Below are 24001 nucleotides of genomic sequence, written 5' to 3'. Positions count from 1 at the left end.
CGCGTTGTTCGCTCAGTTCTAGATAAGTATAGGTCAGCAATGGGGAGTTCCAGCTTCCTACAAGAGCACAAAACGGCTACATTTCAACATGTCTTTGAAAAGTCAGTCCGGTAAAAAGCTTGTCTTAATTAAAGGAGCAAGAGTTGTATTTTGAGACAGGCTTGAATATGCAAATAAGCCAATAGGCAGAGGGGTAGCGTACATTGTCTAATTCTCTGTATGGTAATAATTCATTTTAATTTGTAAAGGGGTTTCTTGCATCATACAACCCAAGGCAATTTACAGTCACCTATTTGGCCCATTTTCTAAAAGTGTATGTGTACAGCCTCAGTGCTCACTATAAACGCGCGCCGGAAGTTGCATACATTTCTCACAATCTTGAAGTTACTGCTCACAAGACCAAAAATATGCTCATATGCCCCCCCCCCCCCCAAAAAAAAACAGAGGGAACATTGGTCAGACTCCAGTTGAGCACCGCTGCTGCGTTCTGTTCCACGCTACAGTACTAACGTGTTCCACAGGGTGGCGATAAAGTTCACTCGACTGATCCACAGTGGTGCTGCTGAAACCTCAAACCATGTAAGTCAATTATACATCATACATGATACAGAACATTCACGCGGTGAAAGAAAGCATTCATTGAATAAGAATGTAATGTCACGTATTTCCTTGGACACAAGTTTCCTTTTTGATGGAGAGCTCATTCTGTTAGTTCAACCAAGAATGTACATTGAAAGGATTGGTCATCTATTGTCTGGCGTGGTCCTGTGTGTCCTGTGCGATGGACAGATTTAAGGAAATTAGGAAAGAAGAAAAGGAGGAAAGAAGGGAGGGAGGGAAAGATGTTTCTAACTAGGAGTACTCCTGTTTGTCCTCATTGATGCCCTCAGTCCTTCCTGACTGAGCCTGGGCACCGCTGGCCTCACAGGACCAGGTCGTATCCCAGCGTTCCATTGGCTCGACCGCGACAGGCTCTTGGCTGTTGCCTTGGTGACAGGGTAATCTAGGCTCTGTGTGGCCCATTGGGGGCGGAACCGGTTCTGCTTCTGCTGTCCTGCTCCAGAACCCGAACCTGGAGTCAGGTCCAAGGACAGGAACATCTAAGAGGAGAAGAACAGATGCAAACTATGTATATTTTGATGCATGCCTACATGTTATACTGTCCGTATTGTCCCAATCTGTGTCTAAATTGCAAGATGACACAATATGTTAAGTCCTCTTATTATATTCTGTAACAATTTCTCTTTTAGTTTGGTATTTCGGCTGATAAAACGTCTGGTATTTCGTCTGATAAAATGTGTGGTATTTCTGTAAACGGAAACACTTAGAATGTTCAATGACAGTGTTCTCTCTCCTCCTCCCCTGAAGCAGCAACAGCGTTTTTGTCCTCACTCTCTCTCTCACACACACACACACACACACACACACACACACACACACACACACACACACACACACACACACACACACACACACACACACAGAGAGTCCCCCTGAGTAATGCATTTACATGAATTTCCATGTGAAGTCTGTTCAATATGCATTATGTCTCTTGGTGTGTGTCTCCTGGGAATTCTAAGCATTCCCTTGGCCTATCCAAGATAGGGTCTTCAGACTGGTCATATTCTGATGAGAGGTGCTTACCAATGACTTTGCCTTGCGCAGTTTATAATTGAATGCAGACAACTCTTTCTTATTTTCATTGTATGTGTTGAAGACCCCTCTGCTCTTCACTTTTCTGGAAAACAGACCATTGTCACTGGAACACCAGGTAAAGTTACATTGGAATTCATAGGCTGATTTAACCGATGTCTGATTGTTCAATTCAATATTATACTTTATTTATATTTGCCTCAGGGGCAAATAAGAGTTGATTGTGCTTTCATTTAGGAAGGAATGCATTGGTTTGGTAAATGCTTTGTATTTCAAGACTGATGTACTTTTTACTACTCACATACACACACACACACACACACACACACACACACACACACACACACACACACACACATACTAACTACATACTAGAGGAAGTGGTCTTACGCTTGGTGGGCGTGCTCTATGGGGTCCAGATTTTCCAGATAATTGAATCGCACGGTGTCAGTGGGGTGTCTGTCTGCACCCCTCCACGGGGGTAGCCCCTTCAGCTGGGACCCCCCTGACCACCTTGTGGTGCCGCCACCGCTCCTCTCTTGCTGGACGGGACGTGCGGATCGCACCTCTCTGAGGAAGCTCTCTGATTGGTCAAACGTCACACTGTTTATGGACGTCACCTCGGGGACAATGAACTCCTGCTGTGATAGAGTCTGAACACACAGAAATGGTGTCTGTTCCGTGCAGGTAGTTTAATGCACTGTCCAGGCCTCCAGTCACTCACCTTAGGTTTGCCGATGTGGAGCTCCAGTACGGTCTCTATGTAGTGTCTCTTCCAGACCCCATGTTCAAATGGTGTGGGAGCAAAGTTGATGCACCAGCCCAGTTTAAGACACTTGGGCATCCATTGCTGGTCCAACTCAACTATACCCTTCCAGTGCCAACTCACCTGCCAACACAGGTTCACAGGTACCGCTAAAATGGGCCAGGACATGTCACACATTTAAGTGTTGTAATGTGGTGCCTCCCTACCTACTGTACCTACCTGTGCACACCTGCAAAGACTCCTGGGGTCGAGGAAAGAGAAGACATAGAGAGAGAGAACTCTGGGCAGGACAGAGGTGAAGTCTAGGTTCTCTTCTGGAACCCTCTTGGTCAGGTTCTGACGGAGGAAACGCAGCTGGCCCACTGAACACCGCGAGAAAAAGTCCTGTAGAACCGCCTTCCTCTGGCCGTCACTCCACTTGTCAAACTAACAGACACACAGGGATGGCATCAGCTGATCTTAAGTGATGTATACTGTAATTTATTTTTTAATTTAATGAGGCAAGTCAGTTAAGAACAAATTCGCATTTACATTGAGTGGGTTAACTGCCTTGTTCAGGGACAGAATGACAGATTTTTTAGTCTTGTCAGCTTGGGGATTTGATCCAGCAACCTTTTGGTTACTGGCCCAATGCTCTAATCACTAGGCAACCTGCCACCCCCAAACAAGCACCTTCTTCAGATGGGGGTAAATAAAGTAGAATTGAAGGCTGTAAAAGGATTGCTTATGTGGTTCTGGCTGCATTGCTGTAACCTATTCTAACCTATTCTCCATGGTTAATATTTTATCAATTTATAACCTTCCAATTTTTAGAGGCCCACTTACCCATTTTCCCAGCAGGTTTCTTCGCTCTTCAAACACCTAAATAAGAGAGATGTTTAATCTAAGTAGAAGATTACATTAAAACTGGATTATTATAAAGATTAGAGTCACCTTTACATTGTTATTAGACAGCTGGTGGTTAAGAGGTGTCCAGGCACTCATTTTCGTCTGCATCTTGGCCGAGGTTAGTGAGGTCATCTTGGCCGAGGTTAGTGAGGTCCTCTTGGCCGTGGTTAGTGAGGTCATCTTGGCCGAGGTTAGTGAGGTCATCTTGGCCGAGGTTAGTGAGGTCATCTTGGCCGAGGTTAGTGAGGTCATCGGTGCAAAGGACATCTTTCAGCTGCTACAAATCTGCAACAAGTCAGATCTGTGTGGAGGGAGAAGAAGACTGCATCACCTGAAGGGAATCTTCATTGGTTAGGGCTATCGCATGTGTAGTTATTTGCGTCATTCACTCATTAAATCAGAGTAGCCCAAGCAGTCCTCGTCAGTCAATGAACAGTCACATAAAACCTACATAAGATACCTGTACTATTACTAGCTCTGCTTTCCCTATATTACAGATGTGGATGGTCCACTAGACTAGTGGAAAAGTCCTACCATCAATCTCCTCCGGCCTATGATGCATGAAGCAAGCAAGCATTAGTTATCATCCCAATCACGAATCCTCAGTGTTATGTATTCGTATCTTGTCCATAGGATTACCAGTACATGTCACTTTGTTCTTCAAGCGCTCGTACAGTTTACCTGTTTCCATAGTAATGGGTGTACTGTGGGGTGCACCTCCCCCTCTCCTTCTCCACCCAACGTTGTCACCGTCGCCTCTTTGCGTAGTCAAGAGCAACAACATGAGCGACGCAAACACCGCTTGACACACAAGGGTGGCGCTGTTGCCACCGAAATGCAATCCGCACACACAAGGTGCGGCATGCATGTGGTTTCAGTGGGTACAATGTCACCGTTCACAATGTTGCAAATCACGCAGAGCATGTTGCACACACGATACGGATTTTGTCTAGTTTGCAACACATGTTGCCATTCAGGGAGTTTGATGACTTCTTAGCCTATATTCTCCACATTTTTCTCACGTCTTTCCATTTGTATTTTATTCCTTGTAGATGTAGGCTTCAGTGCGCACACGTGTGAACCTCATTCAAACAAATAATTTTGTCATTTCAAAACTGAAAAGGCAAGCATTTGAGTTCAGTTGGCTGCGCGTCTGTGTTTAATGCGCGCTCTCGCTCTTCGAGGACATCGGTTGTAAAACCTGCTGGGCGAGGAGGAGGGAGAGAGGGAGCAGGAGAGGAGTGGGCTATTCACTCATTGTTACGGCCTCGAGGAGCGGCGAAGACCCCTACACGTGAATTAATCTTCCCGACAGAAAGGTAAAATCGTCTTATTTTATGATGTATTTCTGGCACTCCCCTAGATATTTTCTGTTACAGAATTGCGGACACATGTATTGGCAACACGGCTGGATCGTAGTAACGTTAAATCATCGGGATACGCCTGGAGAGATTCAGTTTAGGTCGACTAGTCACCATACGGTCAGTATCAGTTGAGATGAAGTAGCCCAACCGTCATCTTTTGTTCTGCTTCATAAAATGTTTATTTTTGTCGGATAAAATGTGTTTATCCATTAGGCGCTGTCGGAGGAGTGACCAGCTGCCTTTGACATATATATACTACTATAGTTTCATGTCATCACTGTTGTGTCTATTTACCGGTAGTTTTGTAACATGGTTCTAAGCATGTAATGCGCAACAATCCTGCCGAAGACGCCAGTAAATGCTATTATGCACAGTCATTTGCCTACAGTGCAAGCCACTACCAGTATATTCAATTGTGAAATGTCACATAATGTTTGAAATGTTTCGGGGTTGTTTTACGTGTCATATTTGAAAGTGCATGGTCTGTTAGTGGTAATGGATGCTGTGGAAAATAGGTTCTGGCGAATAATTATCTTGCAACAGGGTGTGTGCGTATTTAGAGACAATATATAATGCAAATTGCTATAACTTTACTATTATGGTGCCGTTAAGCTACTACATAAATATAATTGGTGCACTAATTCAAATTCATCCACCCACATACCAGATTATAATCCCCATGAATAGATTATAAAGCATAATTTCTCATAATGTGCCTCTTAAAATATTGTGTTAAGATGCATCATTAATTGTAGTCACATTTGCAATTGTTTACATTTTGTAAACATTTATTATCTCCCCTCTCTATTCTCCCCCCAGATCCCTTGACATCTACACTTATTGCAGGGATCCACTCTCTGATCCTAATCATTGTTCATATTCTGTGTATAAGCACAGTGACCTGGTGAGAAGTGGTCCAACACCCAACGCCAGGACTCATGCTCAGGTGATGGAGCTCCTATGACTCAAGAGTGAGATGGAAACAGCCAGCCTCAGCCATGGCGTCCATCTTGGATTATACCCACGCACACAGACTGTCACTCTCTGAGACCAGGAACAGGACCAGTCTCTCCCCTGACTGTCAATTACCTGTACCACGCGTGAGCTCTCTCTCTTGCGCCAACCTTTGTGAATGAGGGTGATCATTCGGACTGTCCCTGTGTCCAGCCTGGGTCCCTCCTTACCCCTGTCATTGCCCCTGTCCTTGCCCCTGCCTGCGGGGACCATGGGGCTCCTGTGGGTGCTGTGTGTGTCCATGCTGATGGCTCCAGCAGTGGTGGTAGAAGCCATCCCCATGGAGTCTGCTGCTGGGAGCCACAGCATGTTCACCTGTGAACCTATCACCCTGCGCATGTGTCAGGGCCTGCCCTATAACTCCACCTTCATGCCCAATCTCCTCAACCACTACGACCAGCAGACCGCCGCGCTCGCCATGGAGGTAAACACTGACTTCAAGTCTTGCTCTCTCTCTTGCTTTCTCTCTTTCTCTCGTTTCCAGGCTGTATCACATCCGGCCGTGATTGTGAGTCCCATAGCGCGGCGCACAATTGGCCAAGCGTTGTGCAGGTTTGACCGGGGTAGGCCGTCATTGTAAATACGAATTTGTTCTTAACTGACTTGCCCAGTTAAATAAAGGTGAACAAAATATATATAATGTGTCTGGATGAAGAGACACATGCTGCAACTGTACTGTCCTTATCTGTGCCAGACTCTATGGTCTGTCTGCCCCATGGACATCGTAACAGTAGCAGACAGTGCTACCATGGATAATGGCATAACCGGTAATGTTGATAATATCAAAGTGGTAGCCTACTTTTAGTCGGCTCCTCTAGCCCAGGGGACTGAGAATATATTACAAAAACATTATGTGATAAATTAACTTTTAACATTTCTTTTGGGGCCATTTTTAAAACCATCAATTATTAAATGACTCTGTGAAATGAATTGTGTGGTGGTCTAATCTGCTGCAGCAAACTGCTGTTTCTGCTGTGACAGACAAGCCAACAGCAACTAGAGACGATTTCAAAGTCATTTCTGCTTTAAAGACTATAAAAACCCATTTTATGTAACAGGCTTTGCTTGGTGGGCTTAACATTTGGCTAGGATCTAGATCCACTCTGCTGAAGTGAAGTGAATTAACAGTCCTGTTCATGATACTACAATGTTGGATTCCAGCCGCTGCCGGATTAAGCTGCCTGTACAGTGCATTATTTACCAATGTTTATTGTTCTAATTCCGGTATCTATGGAGCTGTAACACACTCACACATACAGTGCATTCGGAAATTATTCAGACCCCTTCCCTTGTTCCACATTTTGTTACGTTACAGCCTCATTCTAAAATGGATTTAAAAAAAATCTTCATCAATTTACAACAATACCCCATAATGACAAGGTGAAAACGTAAGTATTCAGACCCTTTGATATGAGACTCGAAATTGAGCTCAGGTGCATCCTGTTTCCATTGATCATCCTTGAGATGAGTCGCTCTGGATAAGAGCGTCTGCTAAATGACTTAAATGTAAATGTAAATGAGATGTTTCTACAGCTTGATTGGAGTCCACCTGTGGTAAATTCAATTGATTGGACATTATTTGGAAAGGCACACAGCTGTCTATAGAAGGTCCTACAGTTGACATTGTATGTCAGAGAGAAACCAGGCCATGAGGTCAAAGGAATTGTCCTTAGAGCTCTGAGACAGGATTGTGCACAGATCTGGAGAAAGGTAAAAAAAAAAAAATCTTCAGCATTGAAGGTCCCCAAGAACACAGTGGCCTCCATCATTCTTAAATGGAAGAAGTTTGGAACCACCAAGACTCCTCCTAGAGCTGGCTGCCCGGACAAACTGAGCAATCGGGGGAGAAGGGCCTTGGTAGGGAGGTGACCAAGAACCCGATGGTCACTCTGACAGAGCTCCAGAGATGTAGAGATGGGAGATCCTTCCAGAAGGACAACCATCTCTGCAACACTCCACCAATCAGGCATTTATGGTAGAGTGGCCAGATGGAAGCCACTCCTCAGTAAAAGGCACATGACACCCCAGTTGGAGTTTGCCAAATAAAGACTCTCAGACCACGAGAAACAAGATTCTCTGGTCTGATGAAATCAAGTTTGAAACCAAGATTGATGGTGCCAGGTACAGTGAAGGCAGCATAATGCTGTGGGGATGTTTTTCAGCCGCAGGTACTGGGAGACTAGTCAGGATCAAGGGAAAGATGAATGGAGCAAAGATGAATGGAGATCCTTAATGAAAACCTGCTCCAGAGCACTCAGGACCTCAGACTGGGGCGAAGGTTCACCTTCCAACAGGACAACGACCTTAAGCACACAGCCAAGACAAAGCAGGAGTGGCTTAGTGACAAGTCTCTGAATGTCCTTGAGTGGTCCAGCCAGAGCCCGGACTTGAACCCGATCGCACATCTCTGGAGAGACCGGAAAATAGCTGTGCAGCGACGCTCCCCATCCAACCTGACAGAACTTGAGAGGATCTACGAAGAAGAATGCCAAATCTTTTCAGTCTCCTGAGGGGGAAAAGGTGTTGTTGATCCCTCTTCACAACTGTCTTGGTGTGTTTGGACCATGATAGTTTTTTGGAGATGTGAACACCAAGGAACTTGAAACTCTCGACCCGCTCCACTACCTCCCCGTCGATGGGAATGGGGGCGTGTTTCTTCCTCCTTTTCCTTTTGTCCATGATCATCTCCTTTGTCTTGCTCACTACAGGTGTGCCAAGCTTGTCGCGTCATACCCAAGAAGGCTCGAGGCTGTACATTTGCAGACATTTCTAAAAACCTGTTTTTTGCTTTGTCATTACGGGGTATTGTGTGAAGATTGATGAGCGATTAAAAAATAAAATATATTTTTTAGAATAAGGCTGTAACGTAACAAAATGTGGAAAATGTGAAGTGGTCTGAATACTTTCCTAATGCCCTGTACGCACACACAGAGCTGGCGGCTATAATGCATGAATGTGTCCTTGCTTTTGACTGTTGAGTGATCCTCTTTACAAGCTTGATTGTTGGCATTTGAACTCAATCAGAGAGCAGCTGCATTGCCTCGTTAGGTGAATCTAGTGGCATGTATATCTATCTATGTAGATTCATCTATCCAGTACTTAGCAGGTTGCTTCCTTGCCTTTCCATCCCCCCCATCCATCCATCTGATCCATCCACCCAATGCTCCATGCCACCCAAACCCACTCTCCACCACTACCCACCTCTCTATGCCCTGCTTTGCCCACTCAGAGGGGCAATGGAGGGGATGATACTGAATGCTGAGCCCTGTCCGCCCACTTGTTCCTATTCTACTATTAGGGGACTGAGATGGAGGAGGCAGAGAGGGAGAGAGAGAGAGAGAGAGAGAGAGAGAGAGAGGAAGAGATAGTGAGCGAGAGAGCAAGGGATATGTGGGAGTTATGTAAGTAAACTCTGCTCTGAATGTGCCCTGGCCTCGGGAGATAGAGAGAGGCACTACATCCCATCTGCACTAAGTGAACCCAGCTTATCCCTTTTAAATATCCCATCACATTCCCATGCCATTCCCTGTAGTATTCCCAAAGTATTCCTGAGATCCCGACCTCAGTTGTAGGGGTTTAATCAGTTGTTGTTCATAACCCAAAGCAGTTATTATTATTTGGCTGTAAAATAAATACACAAAAACTACCCTAGATGTGAACCAGTTAGTAGTGTTAGCTTGCCTTATAAACCAGGTGAATGATACATTCACTGTTATTTTTTTAGCCCAGGTTTTTTTTTTATACTTGTTTAGTTTGAATGTGCACTAAACTAAGGCTTTTGGTTAGAGACAACAGTTCAGTTTGATTAGACATGCTTTCACCAGCATGTCTCTGTTAGCGCATTCAAAAGCTAGTTTGATGTTTGGAAAACACATGAATCCCAATAGATGAGGAAGACTGAGGCTCCAAAACGCCTCTCTATCTCTATGTCCATGTTGTCTCTTTATACTAGCCTTGGCATGGCCGACCGGTCCATGGGAGAATACCAGAGCCTTTAAGAAGAGAAAAAGCCAAATGAGGATTGACAGTTGATTTGAAAGGGAATTAGGTCCACCCAATAGCCATGATAATGATGATGAATGGCTTGTAGCGTGGAGAAATTGTGACTTGGACGAGAACCAATGGCTTCCTTTCATCCCTGTCTGTAGAGAAAACCCTCAGAAGTGGTGTGCCTTTTAAAGATCTTCATGTCTTTTCCTTCTAAGTGAGGTTGGGGCTGGGACATTTGTAGCATATCTGGCTAGCCCTTGCCTCTAGAGTAAAATAAACACTCAGTATCTACATCCCCCAAACCCCAACCCTCATTTAATCATCCTCCAGTATAGTGTTTTTGGTTTCTGTTTTTTGGCTCTGTGGTAGCTGACCATTTGGTGCACAAATTACACCTCTCAAAATAAGCTCCCAGTCAGTCGTTGGGGATTGTTGTGGCTGTGACTGACCTTAGTATAACTCCACTGCTGAAGTTGGACAGCTTCCTGAAGATTGGGAATCTGCTATTTCTGTGCCATCTTCTATGCTTGCTAAGAGATGGAGCTTCGGTGGTACATCTGTATGGAGTGATATTAGTGCCACCAGAAATTTCATATGAATTGAATACTCATATGAATACTCATTTCAGATTCAATTTCTGATGGGACTAGTATCACTCCATAGATCTGACTGGCATGGGTAGAAAGAGAAAGGAGATAGATAGATAGACTATATATACATAAGTATGTGGACACCTCTTCAAATTAGCGGATTCAGCTATTTCAGCCACACCTGTTGTTGACAGGTGCATACAATCGAGCACACAGCCATCCAATCTCCATAGACAAACATTGACAGTAGAATGGCCCTACTGGAGAGCTCAGTGTCTTTCAATGTGGCTCCGTCATAGGATACCACCTTTCCAACAAGTCAGTTCATCAAATGTTTGCCCTGCTAGAGCTGTAAGTGCTGTTATTGTGAAGTGGATACGTCTAGGAGCAACAACGGCTCAGCCATGAAGTGGTAGGCCACACAAGCTCACAGAGAGGGATCACAGAGTGCTGAAGCGCATAGAGCGTAAAAAACGTCTGTTCTCAGTTGCAACACTCACTATCGCGTTCCGAACTGCCTCTGGAAGCAGCGTCAGCCCAAGAACTGTAGGTCGGGGGCTTCATGTAATGGGTTTTCATGGCCAAGCAGCCGCACACAAGCCTAAGGTCAACATTTGCAATGCCAAGCATTGGTTGGAGTGGTGTAAAGTTCGCTGCCATTGGACTCTTGGAGCAGTGGAAATCCGATGGATGAATCTGGGTTGGGCGGATGCCGGGAAAACGCTACCTGCCCCAATGCATAGTGCCAACTGTAAAGTTTGGTGGAATAGGAATAATGGTCTGGGGCTGTTTTTCAGGGTTCGGTCTAGGCCCCATAGTTCCAGTGAACGTAAATCTAAAAGCTACAGCTTACAATGACATTCTAGGCGATTTTGTGTTTCCAACTTTGTGGCAACAGTTTGGGGAAGGCCCTTTCTTGTTTCCGCATGACAATGCCCCCGTGCACAAAGCGAGGTCTTGCCTTTTACCAATAGATTATTGAATCTATTGGTACAGTGTGGCTGAATAAATGTAATATTTATGAAACAATAATGAACAAATAATAGTTTAATTATTATAATGAATCATTCCCCCATTTTATGCCTTTTGTCAGTGTTTGACATGTGTAACCTCTACAGATAAGGTTTCTGTGGTATATAAAACAGAAACTCCATCCGTCCGCTGTAAATTCATATAAAAGGCTGACTGTGGTCTCTGATGACCGTCAGACACACGTGCACAGTATGCAGATAACACATGGCTAGTAGCTAGCGAAGGATGTACGATACATGTTATGGTCTGATAAACCCAGCTCACTCTGACCCAAACCCACAATAGACCTCTGTTTTATTTAATGTCAAACATGCTGTTTATAAGCTCCGGACTGAATGGAATCTCTCTTTCTTTCTCTCTTTCTGTCTCTCTCTCTCTCTCTCTCCCTCTTTGTCTTTGTCTTTCTCTCTCTCTTTCTCAACAACAACTGGTGTGTGTGGTTAATAAACAGTAATGTGAATAACACGGCCGGCTAGCTGAAGGAGGAGGTGGCCCATCCTTCTCTCCCTTTCTCTCCTCTGCCATATCTCAGTCTTTTGTCCTTCGCTCCCTCCCCTTCCCCCATGCGAGGTACACTGCACGGTTGCCTGGGAAACGGGTCCCAATTGTGTCGTTAACAAAGGGGCAAGCTTTCTGTGGCTCTCAGGAGGTGGTCCCCGCTCGCCGCCCTCTGACCCCTGCTGAACACACCACGGCCCCATCCTTAAAGTAGTCCCTCCGTCTGTTGGTGCATCAGCCGTTGCCATGGCAGTCAGGGTAGAAATGCAGAGAATTGAGCAGAGAGGGGGAAAGGAAGGAAGGAGCAGAGAGGGAAAGAGGAGAACGCGGGAGTGGATTGATGGAGGGATAGATGGGAATAGAAGATAAATACAGTAAATTGTGAGACTTATTCCAGATATTTAATAGTAGTATATCACTCAGATCAGTTGCCTGTGTAGATGCAGTATGTTGTTGATTGATCTGTCATTAATTCTCTTATCAGTGATTTAATTTGAGTCAAAAATAAGCTTTACCGGACCGGTCATGAAATAGATATAAGACAAATATCACACACACACAATCCTCAAAGTAGCAATTTGTTTTTTAATTGATGTATTTTTGAGGGCAGCCTTTTCCAGATGGCTTCATATAATTTGACCACTTTTTTGGAGATCCAAAATCTCTTAACTACCCCCATAAATACATAATCACATTACAGCGAGTTGAAATTGCATTATCATACTTATCCTCAGGGCTAGAACAGCATTTGACAGAATTGTATGTATTACACGCTTGAGCCACTTACATAGTAACAGTGGAGTGAGGGGGCTCGGGGGCAAAAGCAGACCAATCTCCGCTGTGCGTACGCACTCACGCACACCCACACACACCCACACCCACACACACACACACACACACACACACACACACACACACACACACACACACACACACACACACACACACACACACACACACACACACACCACACACACACACACACACACACACACACACAACCTCTGGCAGACACACAACAGCTGTTTCTAATGTGACTAAGTTACCATAATCCACTGTTCTGTTCCAGAGCACACAAGACAAGACGTCTTACATTTGTTTGGGCTGCCATGTGGATAAAGATAGACACACACACACACACTAGGGTTGAATGGCGGAACCGGTTACTGGGATTTACCACCAAAAAACACTCCCTTTTCCCAGGATAAATAAGTGCGAGAAACCAGTAAATTATAATACATTATGTATATGAACAGCATGGCGTGAAATGGAACTGTTAAATGATTTGAGAAGTCTAAATCTGTCTTCTCTACGGCCTCTGCATGATGAATCATCAACGCTCAGGGTGGGGACAGACAGCCCATCTCAGTATGGAGCACAGCTCACAATGCATGTAGACCTATCATCTCATCTTGGTAACTTTTATTTTTGTCACAGGTAGGCCTGCATTTGCTGCAGAGTCAGTAATATAAAGAGTGAATGTGCGTCTAATTTACCCATCGCCATCTGGCTTTCGGGGGTGACCTTTTTTAATTGTAAAAATAATTGTTTTTATATTGCAGCTGCAGAGTTTTAACTCGAATACCGTTGCTTTAAATCAGTGTGCACACACTCTCTCACAGTCTTTCTCTCTCTCCATCAACTCCATTCAAATTGCATCCAAAATAGATAATCCTGTTCTAGATTGACATATAGCCCTATGTACAGATGTTGTAGCCCACCTCCTTCAGGTAATACATTCAATGCAGTATTAGTCTTATATTCAGCTAATTAATGATGGGTTATGCATAGTAAGCTTCTAACTTATAGCCTCTGTCTCTTGCGCAATACGCACGTAATCTGCTGGCCTCTCTCCTTTAAAAAAAATGCTCCTTAGCTCTTGGAGTCCCATGCAAGAAAAGCTAGACCAAATTTTTGTTTGCATTTCTTCTACCAATAGACTATACGAAGAGGGACGAAAGTGCTTTGTTTGCTGAATGTGAAATACAGCAGCCCAATAGAACTCACCGGTAGTTTGAAAGAAGAGCGAACGCTCGATGGCGGTAGGCTACAGAAGTTATTTATTCAGACCCATAACACTTCAGTCTTCATGAAGAGAAGCCTTCTGCATCTAATTATGGTCCTATATTATTGAAGGATGTCATTCAATTTCTACAGATAAGGACAACAAAACGTATTTCATTTCACTTTTGGAAGCGAGGAATGAATAAAGCAACAATAGAGAGAGAAAGAGGAGGGAGGTTAATAACATTAGGGGAAATATTATGAAAGGTATATGTGACAGCCTACTAATTATACAAATAGGCCCTATTATATTTCAAAATTAAAGTCAAATTTGGTAGCCTATACTTGTAACATTGTAGGCCGCATGTGCGGCACCAGAATCGCATGTTCTCTCCCTGCTTTATCATGGTTTGAACACATCATTCCAGTACATATAATACAACATAGTACAGTAATGCAGTCCACACTGAGAAATATTAGCCTAGTGGAGCTAGTTTCATTTATTTCACCAAGAGAACATATACCTAGCTACATCTATGGGCTTTTCTGTTTTTCTGTTGTGCTAAATGTGCAGTAGCCTATATCATATATGTATTGGATAACGGCACATGCGTGCTTTTTTGTGCTAGGGCTCATAAAATGTTTTTAATATAGGTCTCATAAAATGTATTTCATGGATGGTTCATCAGGCTCAGGTAGCATCAGACTTTAATTTGGTTTTTATCAAAGTTCTAATCAAATCCAGACATAAACCTATTTATATGAATTATAATGCTTTTGAACGACACTTCCGGTTTTGGCGTGAAATACCGGGTTACCCGGGAGAAACGTGATTCATTCTCGGGATGGAACATCTGTAAAATACCGGGAAAATATTTAACCCTCTAACACGCACGCACACATGCTGTACCATACATTCATCTCGTACTAGAGCACACATCTGCCTTGGAAGTGCGGAGACAGAGAGCAGAAGAAAGGCAAACCCCAGATGCATATCCACTTGAAGTTAAATCATCCCTGTCCTGTCTGTCTGTGTAATACACCATGTAATGCACCACAACAGGGCTCTGATGAGGTAATGCATGTCACCGGACTGGAGGCTGGCGAAGGCTAGGGAAGAGTGCCACCCTGTTTGATTCTATACAGATCAGATCAACGTGGATGTGTTTGCTTGCTTGTTTGATCTCAAAGATTTGATTAGGAAGATGGTGCCAGGTGTGTCATAAGATCTTGGTTTAATGAAAAGGAATGCTCGAGGGTTGGGGTAACAGGGATTTACCGATTGGTTGCTGTGAAGGAAGTTCTTCCCCATAGAGATCCTATAATACACTCTATTTCATTCTGTGTTTCTTCCCATCTTACCATCGCCTCAAGCGAGACTGTTTTGGGCCTTGTGTCTGCAGGTGGTCCATTTATTCAGAACTGATTGCTTTGACTGTTTTTGACAGGTGTGGAAGTGAACCAATCTACTAAAATACACATAAACAAGAAAAAAGCAGTAGTAAGTCACCAAACACAGTAAAACCTACACAAAATACAAAATAATTCCACTGGTGATGATGAGGACGCGTGGCATTTGCTCTGCTGTGCTTTCCTGTACATCTATAAACTCAAATACTGTATGTGTGGATATATATATATATATATTTTCTACTGCATTCAATATTTTGTCCAGAGGATGTCAGTCATCTCAGACGTCTGCCTGAGCCCTATGTTCCAACTGTCACTGAACTGTCTAATAAAACCGCACATCAACGTCACCTTCTTTATGTTATGGTCAAATGAAAATCTGAAGGCAGAAATATTGTGTTTGATATGTACAAAGCATTTACAAAAGCTGTCTGGATGTGGATGTGATGTAGATTCTTTGTGTGGGAATCGGCAAGCCTAACAGCCGTCCTAATCCCTTTAAATACAGGCAGGCGTCTGGGAGACACAGACTGAACACTGGTGTCAGACGTGGAATTCTGCCTACATTTCTATGTTAGAATTACGATGAATGAATGGTGTAATGTGTAGTCTAAGCTATGGTGATGATGGATGAAAAGGTAGCTGCGCCTCCTATCCTAGTCATAGTGTGTGTGTGTGTGTGTGTGTGTGTGTGTGTGTGTGTGTGTGTGTGTGTGTGTGTGTGTGTGTGTGTGTGTGTGTGTGTGTGTGTGTGTGTGTGAGGGGGGAGGGAGGGAGGGGGTGTATGTGGTATTGAATATAATAGTGCTGCTGTGTATTCCTCTGTCTTGGAGACTTAATATAGGTTAAGTTAATATACAATATGTAACTTTTTGGTTGACCAAATTCACATAGTTAGTTATAGTTGTTATAGAAATGTTAGTTTCATTCATTCTATGCGCGCTATTTCTATACTTCCCATTTTTAAGTTTTGTTTGTGTCTAACTTTCAGTTTTGTACTTCAAAATTCAAAAGGCACTTGCACATCTGAGCAATCTTTTTTGCAGGTTCATGGTAACAGTTGAACAAGATGAAGGAAAAAGTAAGCCACACAGCTTATTAAAGATCAGTGATACTATCAAGAGCAGTGTGCGGTTTCCAACCGAGGACAGATGATTTTTATGCGCATCCCATTCTTGTGTGGCTTACCACTTTGCGGCTGAGCCGTTGTTGCCCCAAGACGTTTCCACTTCACATTGACAGCACTGACAGCTCTAGCAGGGCAGACATTTGATGAACTGACTTGTTGGAAAGGTGGCACCCTATGATGTCAGCAACGGGTGTGGCTGAAATAGCCGAATCCACTAATTTGAAGTGGTTGTTCACATACTTTTGTATATATAGTGTTTATTTAATACATATCCACTGAATAAAACCCCTGTTCTGTTCCCCTATTACTCCCTATTAATGACATTCCATTTAGATCATCTTCCCATTTTGGCTGCTTGGGTCCCTGTCTTGTCCCCCTCCCCCACTCCCTGTCACAGTCATAAAGGCTGGCCCCAGCAGGAGCAGGATGCGTCTAGCTTGGCCCTGGGTGGGGCTAGGGGCCGGTGGGGACCCTTTCTTCACTCCCCCTGAGGATTTGCATACTAAAGCCATGCCTCACAGCTGCTAGCTAGCTACCGTTCTCTCCCTGAATGCATATTGGCAGAGAGGGAAGTGTGTGTGTGTGTGTGTGTGTGTGTGTGTGTGTGTGTGTGTGTGTGTGTGTGTGTGTGTGCGTGTGCGTGTGCGTGCGTGTGCGTGTGTGTGAAACAGCGTTGCCCTCCCCCAAACACAAAGGACTCTCCAGAGCCCCTGCCTGTGCCGGGTATCTGACGAGGGGGGGGGTTGTCCTACTCCTCCTCTCTCCCTCCCTCCTTCCTTCTCCTCCCTCTGTCTTATTGCCAGGTTGGTGGGAGAAAGGGGGAGGAGGATTATGAGGATAGGGGACGGAGTTGTGTTTTTGAGTCGGCTCCAAACTATGTCAGACAAGATGATACTGTCTGTTTTGTGCTCTCATTTTGGCATCACATGAATAATGTCCTGCTTTAGAAGACTGTTCTGTTGTCTGTGTGTGTGTGTCTCTTTAATGCTGAGGGGTGGAGTGTTTGACAGGTTCTGTGGTAGATGCACAGTGTGCTTGACATGCGGTGTGTGCGAGTGTCTCCGTGTGTATGATTGTATATGACAGAAGACGTATGATGTGTGTGAAACACAGACACACTCCATAACCCCCCGCCCTCTCATACTCCGCTGTTGACTATACACCTCCTGACAGTCTTGTGTTTTCCTCTCCCCTCCGCAGCCCTTCCACCCCATGGTGAACCTGCAGTGTTCGTCAGAACTCAGGATGTTCCTGTGTGCCCTCTACACTCCAGTGTGTACAGAGTACGGACGCATGACACTGCCCTGCCGACGGCTGTGCCTGAGAGCCAAGGGAGACTGTTACAAACTCATGGACATGTTCGGCGTCACCTGGCCAGAAGAGATGGATTGTAACAGGTTAGTAGTCTACTGTACTGTCGGGTACACTTTTACACACATGGGGCACATATGTATTTTTTGGTATCATTCCTTTTACCATTAACTTATCAGGAAATACCTGGTCATTCTGTACCATAGCATCAATAAGAATGGCAAAATGGTGATTGCACAATGGTAACACGTGATTTCCTAGCAAGGTCAAAACTGTGGAAACAGTATTGTAAAATACTACCTTTGTGTCTTTCTGTAGTTTAAATATAATGTGTCTCACATAAGCTGTTTCCTCTCCGTCCCCCAGGTTCCCAGACTGTGACGAGCCATACCCCCGTCCTGTAGATCTGCTGTCCAGGTCAGACTCCACAGAGTCGCCCATCTCCGTCCAGCGCGACTATGGCTTCTGGTGCCCCCGCGAGCTCAAGATCGACCCCGACCTGGGCTACACCTTCCTGGGTGTGAGGGACTGCTCGCCCCCCTGCCTCAACATGTACTTCCAGCGGGACGAGCTGGTCTTCGCCCGCTACTTCATCGGCGTGGTGTCTATCGTATGTCTCTCGGCAACCCTCTTCACCTTCCTCACCTTCCTCATCGACGTGTCCAGGTTTCGCTACCCGGAGCGGCCGATCATCTTCTATGCCGTGTGTTACATGATGGTGTCCCTGGTCTTCTTCCTGGGCTTCCTATTGGAGGACCGGGTAGCGTGCAACGCGGCGAGCCCCGGGCGCTTCCGGGCGTCCACCGTCACCCAGGGCTCCCATAACAAGGTGATCCATCGGCCGCGCAGTGATTGATTGATAACTGATTGTTTAATGAACTAATTGATTGTTTGATTTACCATTTTCTCTGTGACATTCAGGGCTAATATATAATATTTATTTTGTTGGTACGATATTTTCAATGTTCTTGGATTTTCAATGTCTTCAGTCTTTTTTAAACCTTGTTCTCTTCTCCTTCTCCGCTCCAGGTGTGCACTCTGCTGTTCATGGTGCTCTACTTCTTCACCATGGCTGGCAGTGTGTGGTGGGTCATCCTCACCATCACCTGGTTCCTGGCTGCCGTGCCTAAGTGGGGCAGCGAGGCCATCGAGAAGAAGGCCTTGCTCTTCCATGCCTGTGCCTGGGGCCTGCCCGGCTGTCTGACTGTCACTCTGCTGGCCATGAACAAGATCGAAGGGGATAATGTCAGCGGGGTGTGTTTTGTGGGGCTGTATGACCGCACAGCGCTGAGATGGTTCCTGCTGGTTCCGCTGGGCCTGGATGTACTGGTGAGAGGGCTGGAATGAGTCACAGTGGGATAAGGCGTGTGTAACAAATGGTAGCATATTCCCTATATAGGGAATAGGGTGGCATTTGGGATGCAACCTAGGTGATTCAGCAAAGTCTGTAGGATGTCCTTTGTGGGTATGTGTGTGCAAAGTTTACGTGTGCACATGCACAAAGTTCAGTAAACGTGTTGACACTGTTTGTGCTTTCTCCTTTGATTATACCACGGTCATACACATCTCAAAAGTCATAAGAAAGTGGATCTGAATGGAACTGAAGGAAATTATTGAAATTGTTAGCTATCCAACCAATATACCGTGTTCATTTCCTGGTCTTCTTATGTCATCATCTTTTGTCTAATCCTTCCAAATCAACTCTGTCTGATTCTAGGTGGGGGTGGCGTTGCTGCTAGCGGGCATCCTGGCGTTGAACCGCGTCCGTATGGAGATCCCTCTGGAGAAGGAGAACCAAGACAAGCTGGTGAAGTTTATGATCCGCATCGGGGTGTTCTCTGTGCTCTACCTGGTCCCTCTGCTGACGGTCATAGCCTGCTACCTGTATGAGAACAGCTATAGGACTGTCTGGGAGACTACCTGGGTACAGGAGCGCTGCAGGGAGTACCACATCCCCTGTCCATACCAGGTGAGATCCATACTCTAACCAGTACACCACATCCCCTGTCCATACCAGATGAGATCCATACTCTAACCAGTACACCACATGCCCTGTCCATACCAGGTGAGATCCATACTCTAACCAGTACACCACATCCCCTGTCCATACCAGGTGAGATCCATACTCTAACCAGTACACCACATCCCTGTCCATACCAGGTGAGATCCATACTCTAACCAGTACACCACATCCCCTGTCCATGCCAGGTGAGATCCATACTCTAACCAGTACACCATATACCCTGTCCATACCAGATGAGATCCATACTCTAACCAGTACACCACATCCCCCGTCCATACCAGGTCAGATTGGGGCTGCTGCAGTGACCGTATTACCGCCATGCTGGCAGTCATGAGTCATGACCGCAGTAGAATTCCATGTGACCGTTGAATCACGGTATTCTCCTCTTATGCACTCAGGACATGCATTGGTAGTACCCTAATGACCATTAGATCACTAATGACCTGGTACTCAAGGCTCTATTGTCCCTCTAACCACCCTTACAGCAATGCAAATGCAATTGAAAATCACATCGAGCACTTATCATCAAAACAGCATCGTGCTTTTAAAACTCAACTCACTGTGATTGATCAATTTGAAGAAAGAAGTTCAACAGCAGGTGGAAACATGGCTGTTGTGGATGTTGTCTCAAAGCCTAACACAATGAAATGGACAGCGCTTTCTAAGGGGATGATTGATTCAAAACATCCATGTGCATACAGTGCCTTCGGAAAGAATTCAGACGCCTTGACTTTTTCCACATTTAAATCAAAATAAATCCTCCTCCATATACACACAATACCCCATATTGACGAAACGAAAACAGTGTTTCAGAAATTTTTGTAAATGTATACAAAAAATAAAATTAAAAAATCCTTATTTACATACACTACCAGTCAAAATTTGGACACACATTTTTTTTTATTTTTTAAGATGTTATATATTGTAGAATAATAGTGAAGACATCCAAACTATGAAATAACACATATGGAATCATGTAGCAGAAAACAAAAGTGTTAAACAAATCTAAATATATTTTATATTTGAGATCCTTCAAAGTAGCCACCATTTGCCTTGATGACAGCTTTGCACACTCTTGGCATTCTCTCATTCAGCTTCATGAGGTAGTCACCTGGAATTTCAATTAACAGGTGTGCCTTGATAAAAGTTAATTTGTGGAATTTCTTTCCTTAATGTGTTTGAGCCAATCAAGTTGTGTTGTGAGAAGGTAGGGGTGAAGATAACCCTATTTGGTAAAAGACCAAGTCCATTTTATGGCAAGAACAGCTCAAATAAGCAAAGAGAAACAACAGTCCATCAATACTTTAACATGAAGGTCAGTCAATCTGGAAAATTTCAAGAACTCTGAAAGTTTCCTCAAGTGCATTCGCTAAAAAACATCATGCGATGAAACTGGCTCTCACGAGGACCGCCACAGGAACGGAAGACTGAGAGTTACCTCTGCTGGAGAGGATAAATTCATTAGTTACCAGCCTCAGATTGCAGGTCAAATAAATGCTTCACAAGTAACAGATACATCTCAACATCAACTGTTCAGAGGAGACTGAGTGAATCAGGCCTTCATGGTTGAATTGCTGCAAAGAAACCACTACTAAAGAACACCAATAATAAGAAGAGACTTGCATGGGCCAAGAAACATGAGCAATGGACATTAGATTGGTAGAAAGCTGTCCTTTGGTCTGATGGGTCCTTAATTTGAGATTTTTGGTTCCAACCACCGTGTCTTTGAGGAATGCTTTTCCAACTGTCTTGAAGGAGTTCCCACATATGCTGAGCACTTTCTGGCTGCTTCTCCTTCACTCTACGGTCCAACTCATCCCTGATGGTAGAGTGGCCAGACGAAAGCCACTCCTCAGTAAAAGGCGTATGACAGCCCGCTTGGAGTTTGCCAAAAGGCACCTAAAGACTCTCAGACTATGAGAAACAAGATTCTCTGGTCTGATGAAACCAAGATTGAACACTTTGGCCTGAATGCCAAGCGTCACATCTGGAGGAAACCTGGCACCATCCCTATGGTGAAGCATGGTGGTGGCTGCATCATGCTGTGGGGATGTTTTTCAGCGGCAGGGACTGGGAGACTAGTCAGGATTGAGGCAAAGATGAACATAGCAAAGTGCCGAGAGATCCTTGATGAAAACCTGCTTCAGAGCGCTCAGGACCTCCGACTGGGGTGAAGGTTCACCTTCCAACAGGGCAACAACCCTAAGCACACAGGCAAGACAACGCAAGACTGGGTAAGGAACAAGTCTCTTAATGTCCTTGAGTGGCCTAGCCAGAGCCAGGACTTGAACCAGATCTAACATCTCTGGAGAGACCTGAAAATAGCTGTGCAGCAATCCTCCACATCCAACCTGACAGAGCTTGAGAAGATCTGCAGAGAAGAATGTGAGAAACTCCCCAAATACAGGTGTGCCAAACTTGTAGGGTCGTACCCAAGAAGACTTAAGGCTGTAATCACTGCCAAAGGTGCTTCAAGAAAGTACTGAGTAAAGGGTCTGAATACTTATGTAAATGTGATATTTCAGATATAAAAAATAAATAAAAATTCAAACAATTCTAAAAAACATTTTTCTTTGTCATTGTGGGGTATTGTGTGTAGTTTGGTGAGGGAAAAAAACAATTACATATATTTATAGAATAAGGCTGTAACGTAACAACATTTGGAAATAGTCTAGGGTCTGAATTCTTTCGAATGCACAGTATTCGTTTATGCATAAATTTATGAGGCCAAAGCCCGATAAAATTCCTTGAATCAAAATGATACTCGTGCTGTTATACAATACACAGCCTACCACATACTATGCATGGCAGAAAAACATAAAACAGAACTGATTTAAGATGTCTTTGGTACATAATTGGTCTAGTTTATACTCCACAATTAAACGCATTTGAGTAATCGTGTGGACTTTATTATGTTGCATACTGGATGGACTGGATTACCTTATGCTACACTCCAAAATGTCTATCCACGAGTCTGGAAGAGAATGTATAGCCCTAGGAGATACTGTTGGTTCATTGATTGTGCAGGGCGGCTTACAGTTAGCTTACAATTATAGAGAATTTGTATATGATTTTGAATAGCCTAGTAATGGGGATTTGGTTATATTTTCATAATTAATAGGTTTACATTACCTTTAGCTACAGAAAATCTCACCACTCTGCATTTCCCTTTTCTCGTCTCTTTCTCCTTAATTTTTTTCTCACGTGCGCAGAGACGGTTTGTCAATAGTTTAGTGAAATATGTTTAGTTGCGAAAAGATGTTACTATCGATGTTCCCGTACAGATTTAAGTTTGTTTCCGAAATTAAGCGCTGGGTATCTGCAGGAACAGGTTTGGAGAACCCATGGCATACAGAGTTTGGGCGGAATATCACCTGTCGCACAGCGAGAGCGTGCTCCTCAAACAGTGGTTGACGTGTATAGTGAAATAAATGGTCTTATATTTATTTCTCAGCTGTTCATATTAAGCACAGTTCCAATATAAAACAAAAGTAGCCTATCCGGCAACATTGGAAACCCCGCAGGAAAGCGCGCAGCCTCCATTCGCTATTCGAGTGCATAGCCTACGGAATATGTCTTTTTTCCACTGCCCCTTTTCGTGCCCATTTGATAATGGGCCATTCTAAATGGAAACTCGTTTGACATATTAGTAAAGACAAGATTAAATTGAGAATAGTCTGATGGGTGAAAATATGATCACGTGATGAGAGAATAGCTGTGTAGCCTGAGGCGAAGACAGAGCGCAAGCTTCTTCTTTTTTTATCATATAGTCGCATCGTGCAACCCATATATGTTTTGATTTCTGAGAAATTCTATGGTTTGTATCATTCACAACTAAAATTGCTAAGTAATTCCAATATATAGCGTATAGGACCTGTTTCAAATGATCACTTTACGCTCAACATAGCCACTTCATATAAGCACTCCATTCTAATAACTCAACTAAGTTAAATGATATACTTCTTACAATAACATTATATTATATCAAATAATGCTATGGGACTTATAACCATATTTTGTCCGCTAAATTAACAAGCCTACAGCCTATGGCATAGAGCATAGCCAGATAAAATACAGTAGGCCAACTCATTTTCTTTTGCATGACAATAACCGGCTGACATAACTTCATGACCACCACAGCACAAGGTGAGATCCATACTCTAACCAATACACCATATCCCCTGTCTTACCAGGTATACCATGTACCCCCTTTCTTAAGCACTACACTACATTACATCTACTCTAACCACTCCACCATACACCTGTCCATAGGATGTAATATCAGATTATACAGCTACTGTAACAATTTCTAGAAACTACAATCAACTA

At 44.1% G+C, this 24001-nt stretch overlaps 2 protein-coding genes across 5 annotated transcripts in view; one reads left to right on the top strand and one right to left on the bottom strand.

Annotated features, from left to right (window-relative positions):
* Positions 1–451: 451 nt before the first annotated feature.
* On the bottom strand, positions 452–6062 carry fbxo16 (F-box protein 16). 2 transcript variants are annotated; one of them, XM_064924873.1, is made up of 8 exons: positions 5761–6062; positions 3359–3608; positions 3245–3280; positions 2639–2845; positions 2378–2542; positions 2044–2306; positions 1645–1738; positions 452–1100 (listed from the first exon to the last, which is right to left on the bottom strand). In XM_064924873.1, the coding sequence occupies exons 2-8, from the start codon at positions 3572–3574 to the stop codon at positions 849–851; spliced, it is 1233 nt and encodes a 410-aa protein (XP_064780945.1). In that variant the 5' UTR covers positions 3575–3608; positions 5761–6062; the 3' UTR covers positions 452–848. The 2 variants fall into 2 exon arrangements, with proteins under 2 accessions (XP_064780945.1, XP_064780944.1); XM_064924872.1 differs by lacking the exon at positions 5761–6062 and adding an exon at positions 3842–3919.
* Positions 4508–24001, top strand: part of LOC135505763 (frizzled-3-like) — a 26269-nt gene continuing 6775 nt past the window's right edge. The window contains exons 1-6 of one of the 3 annotated variants that reach the window (XM_064924870.1): positions 4508–4626; positions 5569–6109; positions 17539–17735; positions 18016–18478; positions 18679–18978; positions 19367–19618. In XM_064924870.1, coding sequence (XP_064780942.1) covers positions 5804–6109; positions 17539–17735; positions 18016–18478; positions 18679–18978; positions 19367–19618 — 1518 coding nt within the window. In that variant the 5' untranslated portion in view covers positions 4508–4626; positions 5569–5803. Of the gene's footprint in view, positions 4627–5490; positions 6110–17538; positions 17736–18015; positions 18479–18678; positions 18979–19366; positions 19619–24001 lie in introns of all 3 variants that reach the window. The other 2 variants (XM_064924869.1, XM_064924868.1) reach the window with 2 other exon arrangements.

This window comes from Oncorhynchus masou, chromosome 19 (genome assembly GCF_036934945.1).
Source record: "Oncorhynchus masou masou isolate Uvic2021 chromosome 19, UVic_Omas_1.1, whole genome shotgun sequence".
Lineage (NCBI taxonomy): Eukaryota > Metazoa > Chordata > Actinopteri > Salmoniformes > Salmonidae > Oncorhynchus > Oncorhynchus masou.
Note: the sequence above shows the minus strand (reverse complement) of the source record. Positions and strands in the feature narration are given on the sequence as shown.